The 18,218-nt window shown below is 43.6% G+C and overlaps 1 protein-coding gene across 2 annotated transcripts; it reads left to right on the forward strand.

The window, feature by feature from the left end:
• Positions 1-3,074: 3,074 nt before the first annotated feature.
• On the forward strand, positions 3,075-10,991 carry NANP (N-acetylneuraminic acid phosphatase). 2 transcript variants are annotated; one of them, XM_060122378.1, is made up of 3 exons: positions 3,075-3,275; positions 9,527-9,875; positions 10,935-10,991. In XM_060122378.1, the coding sequence occupies exons 1-3, from the start codon at positions 3,186-3,188 to the stop codon at positions 10,943-10,945; spliced, it is 450 nt and encodes a 149-aa protein (XP_059978361.1). In that variant the 5' UTR covers positions 3,075-3,185; the 3' UTR covers positions 10,946-10,991. The 2 variants fall into 2 exon arrangements, with proteins under 2 accessions (XP_059978361.1, XP_059978360.1); XM_060122377.1 differs by lacking the exon at positions 10,935-10,991 and having other exon boundaries at positions 9,527-10,812.
• The last annotated feature ends 7,227 nt before the right edge of the window (positions 10,992-18,218 follow it).

The following is an 18,218-nucleotide window of genomic DNA, read 5'->3' on the forward strand; positions in this document are numbered from 1 at the left end:
CAGGCAGATTCTTAACCACTGCACCACCAGGGAGGCCCTAGACATTTAACTTTTGCTTATCCTATATGTTAACAATGACATCATACTGTAGTTTGGATTTGCATTTCTTAAAATACAAGTGTGATTAACCACCTCTCAAATGTTTATTGGCTTTATTTTTCTATTCTTTGGCCAAGCTAATTCTCAAGGGATCAGAGGAGATAGCATTTTATGAGTCATCAGCATATAATATATAGATGGTATTCAAAGTCATGCAAGTGAATGAATGAGATTCTCCAAGGCAGTGAGTGTAGTTAGGCAGCCCTGGAGCCACTGAACCACAGAAAGTCAGTGAAATGAGTGGGAACCAGCAAAGGAGACTGTGAAGAGTAGTCAGGAGCAGAAAAGAAAATTTGAAAGCCAAGGCGGGGAAAAGGATGAGCTACGTGAAATGTTGCTGATTAAGAGAAGGAAGATGGGGCCAGAAATGCTATTGGATTTAGCAAGCTGAAGGTCACTGGTGACTTGGCAAGAGTACTTTCAATAAAGTATTGGGAGTGAGAGGGGTGTATCCAACAGATGGGAAAATTTTGATGTAAAAGAGAGGAGGAAAGAATTGCTGAAAAGATGTCCTCAAGTAGGGGCAGGAATCTAGTAAACAGCTGAAAGGGCTAGCCACAGAAGGCAGCAGAGGTGGCTCATTTAAGGTTATCAGGCAGCGTAGGTGGTTATAGCTGATGATAGCTGGGTAGATGTAGTGGGAGCCTGTGAAATTCTCTTCTGGTTGTTTCCATCTTGCCCCTCAACTGAGCAATGCCCCATTCTGAGAAAACCTTTAAAGTTTAAACCACAGGGCAAGCCTCTCTTTTGAAGTCATGGAGTTGTAATGAACTTGTACAGGAGAGGAGGGTGGGAAGGGTCTGGGAAAGACTTTCCCTAGGGTAGGACAAGACAGGATCAATGTTGGGTAGCAGCAGTTGCACAGCAATGGTGCCATGCTGCAGGACGCAGGAGAGACAAGTGTTGCAGTTTAGTTTTCACTTTGTGTTCCTTGACCAAGTCTCACAATTACCAGTCTTTTATTTAGACCTTGCTTCCTGGAAATACAAAAACATCTAGGTAGTAGTGTTAAATCTGTCAAGCTGACCAGTTAAGTAACGTACTAATAACCTGAGGCTCATTTATAATGAGGAGCCTGTACATTTCACCACCTTAAAAGCATACAGGAAAATTCACTGGTTCACAAACATCAACTGCAACAACCTAAAGCCTGGAGACATTTAATTAGAAGGAACTAAAGTTGTCAGTGTACTGTACCTGGCCATCACCTCCCTTCAAGCAGCCAAGTTGGACAGGTCATGGAATGCCATTAGAGTACTTGTCACAAAAAGAAACCTGTCAAACACCCAACCCATTAAGTCAAGAGGACTGATTATACATGCAGACTGCTGCACCTTCTCTGACTTTGGATTTGTGCCTAACTCAATAAACTATATGCACATCAGAAAAAGGATACGGACTTCCCTGGCGGTCCAGTGGTTAAGGCTCCACGCTCCCAATGCAGGGGGCACAGGTTCAATCCCTGGTCGGGGAAGTAAGATCCCACATGCCTCACAGTGTGGTCAAAAAAAAAAAACAAACAAACAAAAAACGGTTGCAATCCTATAGACTTCATGTGCCCATATGCAGTTTTATGCTAAATTTATTCTTACAATTCAGGCAATTAAAAAAAGTAACTCTAATTAATGCACTCATAATTTCGGCCGATTGCTAATCTAAATGACCAAAATTGATAGACTAGCCCTGCACATCAACAGTCATGTTTTTGAGGCATGGGTATTCATTTATTTTCCACAGTAGCAAAGAGAGGTCACCTGCGATTCTGCTCCAAAACATGGAAACTGTAGTCTGCCACTGCAGAATAAAAACCTATTAACAAAAAGACAACTGATCTGATGGTACTGAACACCAGCAGCCCAACTGTTAATCATGTATCTCAGGGGTGGGCAGATTTTTTTCTACAAAGTGCCAGATAGTAAATATTTTAGGCTTTGCAGGCCATATGGTCTCACTTGTAACTATGCAACTCTGCTATTGTATGGTAAAAGCAGCAAAAGACAATACATAAATACTATTTATGTACACTAAAATTTGAATTTCATATAATTTTCACGTGTCATGAATACACTTCTTTTGATTCTTTTCTCAATTATTTTAAAAAATGTTAACCACCCTGCTCACAGATCCGACAAAATCTGGTGGCAGGCCAGATTTGGCCGGTGGCCCTGTTCTACCTGATAGACAATTTCTGGTCACTGATGATGACCACATGTCCAAATTTCGGTAAGGTTACCCAACAGAGACAATTTGGACAGAAGATTAGAGATTAGTTCCACGATCCTTATTCTGCTAACAGCAGAAAGCAAACAACTGTTACTGACCTTCTGCAGGTTTAACAGACTCTCTAAGTACCTCAGCCTCTGGCTATACCTGAAAATCATCCAAGTAAAAAAGACACCCAGCGACCGGAAAATGCAAGGCTTCAGGAAAAGCCATCAAATCGGTGGACAAAACATCGGGCAGACACTACGGAGCCCTCGGTCTTCAGGCAGAGCCGTCAAACAACGGCTCCAAAATCCAGGATACACCTTTCCAACACGTCCCCCAGCTCTAAGCCGGCTCCTGCCATCCAGCGGGGCCGCAGACTCGTAACCACACACACACACACCCGACCCGGCCACGCTCGGAAGCCGCCTGAGCTGCGTGGGCCAGGACACCCGGTCCGACCGGAAAAGCCCCTTGTTCTGTCTCCTCCCTGTCGCCACAAGGCGCAGAAAACCTCCCGGGGGCAGTCACGACGTCCTCCTCACGCAAGGAGGGCAAAATGAGAAAAGAGATAAGCACAGAGAAGCACCAAGAACGAAGCCGCGCTTCCGACCACCCCCTACACGTCAGCGACTCAGACAACCGCTAGCATCATGACGGCGGCGAGTCCCGGGCCCTCCCTAGGACCACGATTCCGGAGTCTCGCGGGACGTCGCTGTTCCGCGCCACTCAGGTATGGGGATATCTCGCGGGAGTTCCCCGCCGGTGGGCAAGGGTCGGGCGGCCTCGCGGCTGCGCCCCGGTATTTCCCGTCCGCCGGCCCGTTTCGCGCAGGCGCGCGCGGCGGCTACGAGTTGGCGCGTCGCGCAGGCGGCGGCGGCATGGGGCTGAGCCGGGTGCGGGCTGTCTTCTTCGACTTGGACAACACGCTCATCGACACGGCCGGGGCGAGTCGGAAGGGCATGTTGGAGGTAACGTTCCGGCTACTGCTTCCCTCTGGCGAGCCCGGCGCCCCGCCCCGCGCGCTCTCTCGCTCCCTTGGGCCGCCGGCCCACTGTCCTGTCGGCTCCCTCCGCGGCGGCGCCCCTGGTCCCGGAGGCCCTTCGTGCCGGCCCGCGGCGGCGGCCTCGCTCAGAGAGCGGGGAGTCTGCGACCTGAGGGCGCTCCCAGCGCTCGGGCTTCCGGAAGGATGTCGCCAAACTGCCACAAGGGCAGAGTCGCCTCCGCACAGAAAGGCGGGCGCGCGCCAGGCGCCTGGCTTTCTGCCGGGACAGGTTTGGACCCGCCGGGACGAGCGGGCACCCGGCTCTCCGGGACTGACCGCGGGAGGCTGGTCTCCCACCGCGTGCTCTTCGTTGGACCTTTGAGCCTGGACTTTATCGACTCGAGGGAGTTTTCTCCGCAGGTGTTCCTGCCGTGGGTGTGACCCTCAGTAGGTTTACCTTCACGAGGCCTTGCTCCGCCGCATCCTCCCCTTTCTGTACCTACTGATGCTCTTTCAGACCTTTCCCGTGCTGTTCAAGACCCGAAGCCACCCCTGCTTTCTTTCGTCTGCATTCAGCTTTAAAGAGAAAACTAAGGATTACCATATCTGAAAAACCCACTTTCAGAAGCTAAATCCTTTCAGCCCTGAGTGCCCCGTTCTCTTCATGCTTCATTAGTTAGGTTGTGTCTCCCTGGATCTTCAGCCTCTTCGTCCTCTTTCTCGGTGCATTCCACACCTGCTGCGTTTTCGGATCTGTCCAATACTCTATTTTTTTTTTTTTTGCGGTACGCGGGCCTCTCACTGTCGTGGCCTCTCCCGTTGTGGAGCACAGGCTTTGGACGCACAGGCTCAGCGGCCATGGCTCGCGGGCCCAGCCGCTCCGCGGCATGTGGGATCCTCCCGGACCGGGGCATGAACCCATGTCCCCTGCATCGGCAGGCGGACTCTCAACCACTGCGCCACCAGGGAAGCCCGTCCAATACTCTGTTTTTATTTGTTTGATAAAGATGTCTTTACACTCTCTTATGATACTCCATAAGCAATATAATCAGTGTTTAATCATAAATAGTCAGCTTGCACATTTCTTGGGTTTGAATCTTGGCTCCACAATTTTCTCTGAGATCTCGGGCAAATAATTCAACTCAGTGCCTCAGTTTCTCATCTGTATTACAATACGACACTAGGGCCAACTTTAAAAGGCTGTTTTGGGGAATTAATTGAGATACTGTGTATAACAATTTAGCAGAATGATTCTCCAAAATATGCATTGGAAAAATGTTAACGATTATTTTATACAATTATTTCAAAAAATAAAAAAAGGCCAACAAACCTATGTCAATTTTTGAGCCTAAAAAAAAATAAGCAAATGTGAATAATTCATGCAGAATCTTTTAAAATGCCCAGTACTTTAAAAAGAACGCTTCCCTTGGACCCTTATTTCTCCACAAGATATTACCTCTCTTGACAGCCATGTTTTTCGAGAGAAATCTATATCATTATCTCCATGTTTCTACTTCCTGTGTATTCCCAAAACCACTGTAGTGTGGTTTTTTTGTTTTTGCCACTAGAATGAAATAAACTCACCATCTATAGGCACCTCCCAAATTGCCAGAATCCTGGACATTTTAAGTCTGTCTTAATGACTTTACCGAAGTATTATACACTGTTGACTGTCCCTTCATGCCTTTGATCTTGACCTCAGGGGCACCATCCCCTGCTATATTGTCTCCAGTATCTCTAGCTGCAAACTGTACATATTTACCTGTGTGTTTTTGGCAGGCCAAGTCCAGTGTGTTGTCATTAAGTTCTTGTTTTATTCCAATCCTTGCTATAGGCCAAGAGTTTAGGCTTTAAAATTAGACAGTTGAGATTGAATCACAGCTCTCCCAATACCTAGGTGAAAGCACCCGAACAAGTTAGTTAACTGCTCTAAGCCTCAAATCTTTAAATAGTGATATTTGAATAGTGAAATTAGTTCTCAAAAACCCTATCAGCTAGGTTTAATGTAATGCATGGGAAGTACATACAGTCCAGTGTTCCAGAATTATACCACCGTCCACTCTGTCACCAAGTGTGTCCTCTCCTGCACATCCCCTCTGCCCTTGTCTTAGTTAAAGCTGGACTTGTCTCTCACCAAGACTGTTACTATGGTCTTGATGCCAGGCTTACCATGTCCAGTTCATCCTCCACATTCCAACTCACATGCCCACAGCTAAATGGTGAGCTTCTTAAGAGGGAACAAACTGTCTTATTCATCACCCTGTGTTTGACACAGGATGAATGTTGAATGGATGGATAAAAGTCCAGTTCTCCAGACTTGGTTCTCTTACCATTTGCTTTATAAATATCCTATGAAATGTGCAGAATTAACTATACGAGGATCTAGGATCGCTTTATCACATAAGAATACAACACCCACAAATGTTAGCCTATTCAAAAGTAACATGCCAGCTTTCTGAATCACTGAATGATTTATGAAAGGAGGGAGGGGGAAAGGTCCAGCCATTGCCTTGGGCTTGAGGAAAAGGAGTCATAATGACTATATATCACTTTAATTTTTTTCTTTTTTCAGCCTCTTTTTTTATATATATACAATTTTTAAAGGTTACTTTCCATTTATAGTTATTACAAAATATTGGCTATCAGCTTTAATTTACTTTTTTTTTTTAATTTACTTTTAAATCATCTGGGAAAGCTATTTCCACCCTCTTTCAGTGTCACTACTCAAGAAGAAGGCTTCTCCAGAAAATTGGGGTTTCTCAGAGAACAAAGCAAAAAAGATTTCTGCATTTTTGAGTTTGCTTTCTAATGGGTATGACAGTGAACGTAATAAATGTGCTTTTATTTATAAGTGTGTCAGAAAAAGTGGAGGGGAGAAAGAATTGCATTTTTAAAATAGGTTGGTTAGATTAGGCCACATAGAGTAGATGATATTTGAACAAAGACTTGAACTAAAAATAACAGGAGGGGACTTCCCTGGTGGCACAGTGGTTGAGAGTCCACCTGCCGATGCAGGGGACACGGGTTCGTGCCCCGGTCCGGGAAGATCATGCCGCGGAGCGGCTGGGCCTGTGAGCCATGGCTGCTGAGCCTGCGCGTCCGGAGCCTGTGCTCCGCAATGGGAGAGACCACAGCAGTGAGAGGCCCGCGTACCACAAAAAAAATAAATAACAGGAGGGCTGCTTGAATTGTTAGTCTGTATGCAGCCATCATGTTTTGTGAGCATGTATTTTTTAAAATAGTTTTATTTAGAATTCAGCCACTTCATATCTTTATCATATGTGTTATATGGTTCCCACACTGGCCCTCAAAAAGTCTTTTTAAATCACAGCTAAACACTAGTACTAATGGTATTTAAGTCTGGGTCCAGAAAGTAGGAAGTAGGACAGAGTTTCCTTTTTGTATGTGTTGCGATAGAGCCTTAAATAGAGTTTTGAAGTAGATGGAATTTGAGTTTATATTGTGTCTAGAAATTGATCTCCCCTCTCTCACTGTCTTAGCTCTCCCTTCTTCAGGCCTGTACGTGCCTAGTGGGCTCATTCTACTCAGAATCCTTTTCAGGCCTGACTTACCCTTATGCAGAATGTCATCACACCTCTAAATTAGAGATCTTTTCCCTCCATCCCCAATTAAATTTAGACTCCCATTCTCTCAGTGCAGGTGTTAGGAGAGTTTGCACCAGTAATGTGGACTAATTCACCTGAGGTATTATTTCTGTTTGAACTAATATTAATATGTGAACGACTGATAAACATCTTTCCCAAAGCTGTTAATATTATTAAAATGCCACTTGTTGTTCCCAATGAATATGTAATTAGTTTCTGTGTGACGAAATGGCAAAGTTAATTCAGGGAATGTAATGGGAGGCAGTTTTGAAACTTGGGAGCAATATATTTCTACAAGAATCTCCCCTTTAAGGTGAGCTAATCTGCTTTTTCAGATCCCAAGAATGTGCTTAACAAACTGCCAATTGCAGTTTATAGGAAACTGGATCTTTATTGGGAGCTTTCATTTATGAACTGTGAGCCAGTTCCTGTTGAATCGCAAGTACTGTGGAGTCCTAGAGGCCTGTGTCCTTTTATTGTGTAGCAGTAGCGTTGCTAAAACTGTATAGTGACCTTCAATCATAGCTCAGGAGTAATTTAGTTGATATTGCTAGAAAAGATGGTGACATAACTATGGAGATTGAAAAGGCTTGATTTGTTCATTGAATTTTAACTTTATAAAGCAAGAAATTTCAAAGTTTTCCCTTCACCTAAAATTCTTAGGGCTGGTTTATTTTTCTCTGACTAGTAAGACTTTTCTTAACTATTATGTTTTGTGATTAACACAAATAGCTTGAGGAAGAATGTGTCTCTTCAGCTCTTTCCCCTTTTCAGTAGGTGAATTGAGTGTCTGGTGTGAGTAGCAGATCATTTATTCCCTATAGAGTTTAGGGTAACAATTTAACTTGACTTTGACTGCTTCACTTCAACAACAGAAAATCTTTAGCCCCAGCTGTGTGCATTGCCCTCATCCTCAAAGATCCAAAATTGCCTTGGCATGATCGACTTTCCCAGATGTCCCTGGGACAGGCGGCTTCAACTGCAAGCAGTTCACTTGGAAGGTGACCCTAGGAAGCACTGTAGGGAGTGGTGGAGTCAGACAGGGAAGGGAAGGAATCTAATACAGTCTGTGTTCATGAGCAGGGAACTGTGTGAACGGTTGGGGACTCTGGGAGACACATGTAGACATACTTTACTTGTCCCTTCCAAGGGGCAACCCACCAATATCTGCTTCTTATTGGTTGAGACCTGCTTCTTGGGCTATACTCTGGCTCCAGCCTATGTGCATGGGTGCCCCTATGGCGAGATAAAGCTCCCAGGCAGAGAAGCCCAAGCACTTGCAGTATGAAGCCTTTGGCGTGTATGGACATAAGGTGTGCCAAGGGAATTTCGGTAGCTACAGCCTACCCAGCCTCATCTCTAGCACTCGCCCTCACTTGCCTTCCACTGTGGCTGAGCTCAGCTTCTTGCCTTTCCCAGTTCACAGAATTTCAAGTACTGTGTCTTTGTGCTGTTCCTTCTGTCTAGAATGATTTTATCCTCCTCCCATCCCCACCTTTGGGCTTGGTAACGCCTTGGTTTAAATGTTCCTTCCTCTGCCCTCCTTACCCAACAACCCTGGGGTTGCTCCTTACATTTTATTTCCAGTTTTTTGTGTGACTGTCAAGGCACTCAACCCAGCATTTGTGGTGGTTATTTTCCGCACCAGATAAGTTCATGAGGACAAAGGGTCCAGTCTCCAGTGCCGAATACATAGTATAAACGCAAGCATGTGGCCTGTGGAGTTAGGCAAGTATGGGCTTAAATCTCAGCTAGGGCAAGTTATTTATCAGGTCTAAACTTCCATTCCCTCATCTCAGAAAGGAAATTCCCTTGCAGAGTTGCAGGAAAGATTCGAAATAATATATGTGAGTACTGGGCATAATGCTTTGCCACATTAGCATCTTGGTAAGAAGATAGGCCAAAGGGATAAGAACCTAATCTCATAAAAAGTCAAGATAAAGAGCTGTGGGAACATAAGAAAGATTATGATAAGGGATTCAGAACCAGTGTGACAAAGAGGGAGACTCAGAACTACTTGAAGTTTTTTATCTGGAATCCTAAGTTTGGAAGAAGCACCATCATTAAACTGCTGAGGTCACAGAACGTGCCTGATTCCATTAGAGCTACATATACCTGTTTTTAAAAGTACAGAATTAGGTCCCCTTTAGGACCTAATTTAGGCCTTCAGAACGTAAAATGGATAAGATGAGGAAAGGTTAGGTGAACTAGCGTTATTTCTGGGAAGAGTCTAAATATCAGTTGTTAGAAATTTTATGTTTTACTAAATATAAGCACAGTTTTATTTTCATGTCTTCATGACCAGAATGAAAGGTGGTAGACTTAAACTGACAAATGAGGGATTCTTATTTTATATATATATATATATATATATATATATGTATATATATAAAGAATCTTCTTAGAAAAAATTGGTAAAAAAATATGAATGAGTTGTCTAGAAAGGTTGGGAAATCTTCACTCTTGTGTTCTTTAAAAATAAGACCAATTCCCAACAGAAATGGTGTGGTAATAGAGCTTCCTTAAGACAGAGGAGTGGAGTTAGAATCTGTCTGTGCTCTGGGTTTATAGGCTCACAGGATAAGTATTAAAGACATGAAGTATGTTGATGGAGTTATTTTCCTTTATTTAGGTGATAAAGCTCTTACAATCAAAATACCATTACAAAGAAGAGGCTGAAATCATCTGTAACAAAGTTCAAATTAAGCTCAGCAAGGAATGTTTTCATCCTTCTAAAAGCTGCATTACTGACCTCAGGACTTCACACTGGGAAGAAGCAATCCAGGAAACAAAAGGTGGTGCGGCCAATAGGAAATTAGCTGAAGAATGTTATTTCCTGTGGAAATCTACACGTTTACAGCATATGACACTAGCAGAAGATGTCAAAGCCATGCTCACTGAACTTCGAAAGGAGGTCCGCCTACTTTTATTAACAAATGGAGAACAACAGACCCAGAGGGAGAAGATCAAGGCTTGTGCCTGTCAGTCCTATTTTGACGCTATTGTTGTAGGTGGAGAGCAGAAAGAGGAGAAACCGGCACCTTCCATATTTTATTACTCCTGTGATCTCCTTGGAGTACAGCCTGGGGACTGTGTGATGGTTGGTGACACACTAGAAACCGATATACAAGGAGGCCTCAATGCAGGGCTGAAGGCAACAGTCTGGATAAATAAAAATGGAATGGTGCCGTTGAAGTCATCCCCCAGGCCGCATTATATAGTTTCTTCCGTGCTAGAGTTACCTGCTCTCTTACAAAGTATAGACTGCAAAGTCAGTGTGTCTGCTTAAAGCACAGAAAAGGGTATGCTTACGAATTTTAGGGTCAAATTACAGGGTTTGAACTAAGAAAAGTTAAGGCATTCTATATACTATGACCTAGTTCTAAGGATAATTATACTTGTCATGTAATGGCCAACCAACCATTGACTGGTATTTATATCTGAAAATCCAGAGTACATTATTATAAGTTATTTTTAGTAGGGTAACCCAGAAAACTTGAGGAAGTATATTTGTTAATCTGTGGCTTGAGATATTTTTTAAAAATTACTTTGTTAATCTCTTAGCATCTTGGATCTATGAAGATACCAAGGAGGATAACTTATACATGGGTGCACAAATACAGATTTTATGTTTTGGCTTAAAAATAGGTATTTTTTTAAAAATAGTTATTCTAAAACATATATACTAGAGATTTATTAGAGCAGTTGGATCTGGTTAATCTAAGTACCAACTCGCAAATCAAGGCATTTCACAGTGAAATTATTTTCATATTTTCTGTTTCAAAAACATGCACCATATTTTTGCCTACTTTGTACGTATACTTCTCTTATGAATCTAATTTTTCTGCATTACCTTTGGGGTGGGGGGGGATAATTTTCCTATGGTGTGTACATGACCAATAAATTCCTCCAGTAAAAAAGCTGTTAAAATCAGCACATGGTGCTCCTTTCCGTTACATTTTCACATCTTTCCAGGGTGAGCTTATAGGTTCCTGTTAGTCTTTACCTCTTATGGAAGTACTTTTACTATCTTTTCCCAGGTACGCAGTGAGGTTGAGGGACCAGTCTGTCTTGCTGTGGATGAGTGCAAGCCACATGGCCCCAGAAGTCACTTTCCTGGAAGTTGCCTTGGTGTGGCCTAATCGTGCTGCCCGCATCTGTTGTCTGCTGACTGGATAGTTTCACCCATATGATGAAAACTAGTAGAAAATTAGGTTTTGCTATGAACCATTTCCAGAGTGCCATTTTAATACTTGACTGGCTCTTTTTGGTGTCACCATCTGCCTTAAGTCTCCTGTTTTTAAAATTTTGGGAACTATGTCATTGTTTCACAGATTTCTGTATCCATTTCAGAGTTTGCTTTGAGCTTAGTAATTAAAACTCCATAGGGAGGCATCTTGCAACTAGAAAAATGTCTCAAGACCATTAGGCTAGAAAGTCTCATGATTTCACCAGCCAAACTTAGAGTAAAATGGTTAATTAAGGAAAAAAGAAATAATGATTAGGGTTGTTTTTTGGTAGGGTGTTTTTTTTTAACTTTTGTATAGGAAACTACTAGTGTAAGATGTTCGGTAGTTGGGGTGTATTTAGCTAGGGCTCCTTCAAGTATTCTGCGAAGAACAGGATCCTCTGCCATTGTGCATGTGCCTGTTGCGCTTCTCACTCTTAATTTTTAAAAATGTGATTGTGCCCTTGACTGTTCGCTCTGAAGCTGAACGTTTGTGGACAGGGAATGTTTGTGTATAGCTCTTCCAGGTACGGTGTCCATGTGACCTCAATTATAATTGTAGCTATTTGAAAATTGTTAAGTTGGAGGATGTTGACAGGAAAATAGTTGTGTGCATGATTTCTCCAGTGGGCTGAGTGTGGTGCTGAGAGCTTGTCCTTTCAGCTCACCCACAGGATGGGTCTAGACATGGCACGTTCACTGTGCTCACTGAGAAGGCTCATTGCTCCCAGATCACGGCAGCAGACATCCTAGGATGTTATATGAGCAGTTCGTCAGCAAAAGTGATGTGGCGGGGAATGAAATAATTGAGTTTTTTGTAATGTAATATTACATTCCATTTGCACTTTTCCTTAGGGAATAACTTTGTGGTTTTCTGCCTTCTGAGTGGAATGTTACAGAAGATATTAAGAAATCTTGGAATAGACCTATTTTATTAATAATGTTTTTGTTTTAGAATAATATTTTGTTTTTCATAGTTTCCCATACTCCTAGAAAGCCATAAATTCTCAATTGTCCAGAGGCTCTCCCAAGCACTCATTACAGAGGAAGGCCTAGAGTAGACACGAGTGGATGCTGCCCCTGGAACACTGACACAATGATGGATGTTTTCTGGTTCCATACACATGTCCACCCACTGGTGCATGAACATCTTAGATATGGTGGTGCCCTGGACCCAGCAAGTGTGAATATTGTAGGAAAGACAGTTTTCTTAGTTACAGAGGGACTTGGTTTAGCACTTTCAGATTTCTTGGCAACCCACAATAGGAAACATTTTCTGTCACAACCCATTAAACACATTTATAGTGAACATTTAGTTAATATCAGCGTGTGTATATTAAATATATATTTAACAAACAAAACTACTTCCTTGCTATGCATGATGCTCAGGTTGTTTTCATTCCATCATTTTTTAAATTGGGGAATATATTTTTTTCATTTTTGAACAAGTACTTGTGGTACTTGTACAAGTATTTGTGGTACACAAGTCAAAGAATGAAAACGTGAATAGCAAAAAGTCCGTCTCATCTCTTTTCCAGCAACCCGCCTGCCCTAAAGGCCTCTGCTGTCAGCAGTTCCTGTGTATCTGCATATATAGGTAGGTATGAGTATATAAAATTCCTCTGATTCAGGCAGGTTTTTATTCCTGCTTTTCAGTTTTAGGAGGCAATGATCTTGCTAAGAAACTGATTTAAAAAGTTATGAAGCTTCTGTGAGTCGTTCATGTTAGGAGCATACATCTTTGATCTCAGCCATCCACTGTTGTTGATAAAGGTGATGGTTCCATTGGCTTTCACTGGGCCAGTTGTTTACTTTGAGGTCAGTACAGTTGTGAAGCCCTTGCTTCTGCCCCAGTCTGATTGCCCTCTTCTGGTACATATCACCATCCTGGAGTTTCCCTTTGCCTCTTAGGTTGGATGTCCTGTGCCCTGTGTATTCCCTTTTTTGATTTGTTCCCCCTTTGGTGGCATGCATCCTGAGTAGTTTCCCTATAAATGTGAGCGAGAAAAATATTCAGATCTTAAGTGTCTGAAAATGCCTTTATTCTCTTCTCCCATCATTGATAGTTTAACAGCATGTAGTTGGATGTCATTCAGAATTTCAAAGGCATTGCTCTGTGGTCTAGCAGCCATTTAAGTGACAATTTTCTTTTTCTCTTGAAGCTCTTAGAACTTTGGTTTTTCCCCTGTGGTCCATAATGATGTATCTTGTTATGCTTTCATCCTCTACTCTTGGCACTCTTGAACCTTTCCAAACAAAACCTTATGTCCTGGAAAAATGTAATTACTTAATTGATAATTGCTTCACCACTGTGTTTCCCGCTTCCTTTTTCTGGAACTCCTACTATTCGGATGTTGGACCTCCTCTACTGACCTACTTTCTTTTCTTTTCTCTCCTATTTTTCCATCTCTTATTTTGTTCTATAATGCTTTTTGGAAGGTTTCTTCAACTTTACCTTTCAATCCTATTGAATTTTCTTTCCTGCCTGGCATCATGTATTTCAATATCCAAGTTTCTTCGATTTTCTAAGTGTTCCTTCCCTTTTAAAAAAAAAAAATTTTTTTTTTTTTTCGATACACGGGCCTCTCACTGTTGTGGCCTCTCCCGTTGCGGAGCACAGGCTCCGGACGCGCAGGCTCGGCGGCCATGGCTCACGGGCCCCGCCGCTCCGCGGCATGTGGGATCTTCCCAGACCGGGGCACGAACCCGTGTCCGCTGCATCGGGAGGCGGACTCTCAACCACTGCGCCACCAGGGATGCCCTAAAAAATTTTATTGGAGTATAGTTGATTTACATAAATGTTCCTTCTTAATGGTCTCTTTTTTTTTTGGCTGTGTTGGGTCTTCGTTGCGTGCGGGCTTTCTCTAGTTGTGGCGAGAGGGCATACTCTTCGTTGCAGTGCGCAGGCTTCTCATTGTGGCGACTTCTTGTTGTGGAGCACGGGCTCTAGGCGTGAGGGCTTCAGTAGTTGCAGCACGTGGGCTCAGTAGCTGTGGCATGCGGACCCTGATTAACATTCATTTTTGTTTTGAGTGGAATATTACCTCTCAAATTTTTTTAAAGTTTTTGAAGAATCCACGGAATCCACTGTATCTTCCATGTTGCTCTGATCTGTTTATTTGGGTCTATTTGTTCACCTTAGAGGCTTTCCTTAAATGCCCAGTAAACCGTGTTTATCACAAGAGAAAGGATGGAAATGCTGATTGGAAGCTCTGCAAGAGTGGCTGGGTCTTGTAAACTCAGAAGTTCCTTTTCTATAGGGTATCTGGGTAGGCAGTTATATGAAGAACCTCTGGGGTCAGTGTCTGAAGGTCTTTCCTCTTGGTCTAGCTCCCTAGCAAAGAATCTCTGACTCCTGACTGAGGGTAGAGGTCTGATGTCAGCACCTGGGAGCTGAGTGGGAAGGAGGGGTGTGGTGGGGGGAGAGGCATGTGGTCACTTAATCCCTGTTCCTCTTGTACCTGAGCTCAGTTGTGTGTGCTCTCTCCCGGTCTAGAGACCCTCTGTTTTACTCTTTCCATAGAAGCATTGTGACTTCTGTTGAATGAGGACTTCAGGTTGGAGGGGGCAGGGGTCAAGGGATCTATTTGTATTTGCATGTTTTCTTTCTTTTTCTTTTTTCTTTTGGCCACGCCGTGCGGCTTTCGGGATCTTAGTTCCCCAACCAGGGATCGAACCTGAGGCCCCGGCAGTGAGAGCACCGAGTCCTAACTGCTGGACCGCCAGGGAATTCCCTCCGTTTGTATTTGGAACACCTTTTACCCCATCCTCCTTATCTCAGCTCCCTCTTCTCCTTCATGACTGAGGCATCTGGTGGTATCAGTGCCTGAATCTTTGGAGGAGTCACTGTGCACCTCATGATTTCTCAGCGTTTAGAAAAGCTGGTCTAGACTCAGCTTTCTTGAATCTACTAACTCCTTTGCCACTCGTCCATATGCTTTCTGGCTTCCACAGTTTTGTTGTCAGCGCCTGTTTTCCTGGTGTGTGTGTTTAAATTCCTTTATGACAGTTTCCATTGGGTTTGGGGTAGAAGCAATATTAGATGGGTACTTCCTTCTTTTGCCTTTATTGTGGAAGCTGTTCTCTTCTAGTCTGTGTTCAATGTAGGTCAAGTGCCTGTGCCTCATAGTCACTACCCACAGCTTGAGAAAGGCTGCTCATTTGAAGTGGAGATTTACAGCATGCCCACAGCTTTTTTGTTTAAATTATATATGCAGCTTATTTCTTAAGATCTTTTCCCCAACTTCCTTATTCTCTGTATTCTTGTATACAGCATTCCTTCTCTGACTTTCATCATCATGGTGGGTCTCCTTATGTTCTGTGTTTCTGAATTTTCAACATTGCTTGTACATAGATATTTATTTTGTTTGGCAACTCTGTTCCTTTGATCACTTCTAAGACATAAACTCAGATTTCTTTATAATAAAATCCTTTTGAGTGCAGTACATTCAATTTATACTTTTACAATGAAGTTTAACAGTATAGGGGATTCCCTGGTGGTCCAGTGGTTAGGGCTTGGTGCTTTCACCGCTGGGGCCTGGGTTCAATCCCTGGTCAGGGAACAAAGATCCTGCAAGCCTCACAATGTGGCCAAAAAAAAAAGTACAGAAAAGTCACATGACCTTGATGGGTCAAAGCATACTTTTTTAAGCAGTCTTCACATATGTGACATTGACAATACAGTTATTTCCGTGGATTTCTTGGAAGATGTTATGATTTTTTTTCCCTGGGTATCAGCCTGACCTATGGAAAAGATCCTCAACCCAGGCTTTTTTAAAGTGACAGATGATAAATGACTTAATTTACTGAAACGGGAATGAAGAGCGACTGCATTATGGTTACAGAGTTTCTGGGGTGATGAAAATTTTCTAGAACTAGATAGTGGTGATGGTTTCACAGCATTGTGAATGTACTAATGCCCCTAAATTGTACAATTTTAAATGATTTAAAAGTTAAATTTTATGACGGTTTATTTGTTGGTTTATATCACCCATATTATACTTGCTGAGTTCCTAATAATTAGAGATGTGTGTTTAATCTTTTTGTACATCTCCCAAGTTTGAAATCTGTGCTTGAAAACATAATAAAGTAAATAAAATAATAGTTGGCAAAATACACTTTGAAAATCACACATATGGTGCTTCACTGAGTGTCCAGCAGATGTCATTGAAATAAGATATTTACAGTGCTCCTCTGAAAACAGCACTGTTGTTACATTTAACTCCTTGGAATGAACAAAGTTTGTGGTAATTCAGTGGGTTGACTCCTCCCTTAAAGAATGATAAACAACATGGACCCAAAGTAAGAACAGTCGGTACACTGGGTACACACTGCAGCTGGTGAGACAGCCCGTCTACCACAGCAGGAGAGGGGGGCCACATCCAGTGCCCCGCCCCCAGCTCTGCCAGATTCCCTGCTTGCCCAGTGTTAACTCCCCAGTCAAGCGTCAGATAGTGTGGCAGGTGAAAGAAGATGCAGGCGCCACGTTTGAAACACCAGGTGGTCAGACATAAAAACTAAAGAACTTAGTAGGAAACATGCATGTAACCAGCATGCTGAGCAAGGAGGACACTGGGATGTAATCATAATGAAACTTCCCTGTCACCTATTGTTCCTTTAGCCTCGACTCAGGGGTGAAGCTTTCTCCCTGCCAGTGGGCAAAAGACCAGATGGAAACTCAGACATGAAGAATGTGCAGCCTAACAGATTAATCCACACTGTCATGTTTGGTCAAGAGCAGGCTGGGGGCTGCAGGGTGGTGGAGGAGGATGGTGTGCGGAAAGGGTGGTTGTCGCTTAGCTGGAGCCTGCTACCGTCCTGAGTTGGCTCTGAGGCCTGCAGGCCCAACAGATTTTCTCAAGTGACTACTTTGTGGGCACTGCCAGGGCCTCTGGAGGCCCCCGCTGGGCTCCTCCAACTGCTGCTCCTGGGCCCCTTCGCCAGCGGGCTGCCCCCCTGGCCCTGGTTATCTGGCAGGCCTTTTCACCACTGACTCTCACCAGTGGGATCCCCTTCCTCTCCCAGGCAGCCCTCCTGGGATGAGAAGGGCTTTACGTGGGTCCACATCAGCCTCTTTCCCATGTCCTTGCCCCACCACTAATGAGAGTGGAGTTATACTCCCACCCACATCCCTCCACTGTGCTGACTACCCTGCTAGGACCCTTGAACTTGCATGCTTTCTGCAGCAAGTGCATGTCAACCTGTCTCTGAGTTTTATCGTTGGATCCCGCTCTTTAAGTTTGAGGTCAAGGAGATAGTTCCTCTGCCACTCCCCAAGGTGATGGGACGGGCTGCAGTAGCTCTCTCCAAAGAAACCCCATAAATTCCCTTCCACCTCCATCTCTACTTTCTCAACTCTTACGTTTGTGAAATGGGTGAGGGAGCTCAAAAGTCAGGAAACAAGTTCTTGACTAATTACCTTGAAAACTCTTCAGGAAGTCTTACACTCACTTTGGTGTCTAATATCTACTGACTTAGATCACAGTTTCAATTTTAATATCCTGGTACATAAGGAAGAAGCAGTATAGTGCAAAATAGATGAACACTTCCTTTGTTTTTTATATTTTTGGCCGAGCAGCTTGCAGGATCTTAGTTCCCTGACCAGGGATTGAACCCGGGCCCTCAGCAGTGAAAGCGGAGCATCCTAACCACCAGGGAATTCCCAGATGAGCACTTCCTAACAGAATATCAAATAAGGGAGCTACCGTGTGGTGGCTTCATTGAGGATGTGAGCTGGGTATTGAAGGATGTAAAATATTTGGCTGTGCTGTGCAACATGTGGGATCTTAGTTCCCTGACCAAGGATCGAACCCACCCCCCCTGCATTGGAAGCATGGAGTCTTAACCACTGGGCCGCCAGGGAAGTCCCCTTGAAGGATGTAAATATTTGATTGGGGCAAAGAAAGGAGAGAACATTTACAGAGAGAATTCAGTTCAACACAAAGTTATTGGACCCCTTCTGAGTGCCAGGCAATCAGGAGGAGTTCACAGTCTCCAAAGAAGGAAGGTGATCAGCCTGGCTGAAGAAAGGGATCTCAGTAGGGAATGGTTACAAATGAAATTTGGACAGGTAGGAAGGACAGTCCTGGATATGAGG

The sequence above is a fragment of the Lagenorhynchus albirostris genome, chromosome 15, assembly GCF_949774975.1.
Source record: "Lagenorhynchus albirostris chromosome 15, mLagAlb1.1, whole genome shotgun sequence".
Taxonomy (NCBI): Eukaryota; Metazoa; Chordata; class Mammalia; order Artiodactyla; family Delphinidae; genus Lagenorhynchus; species Lagenorhynchus albirostris.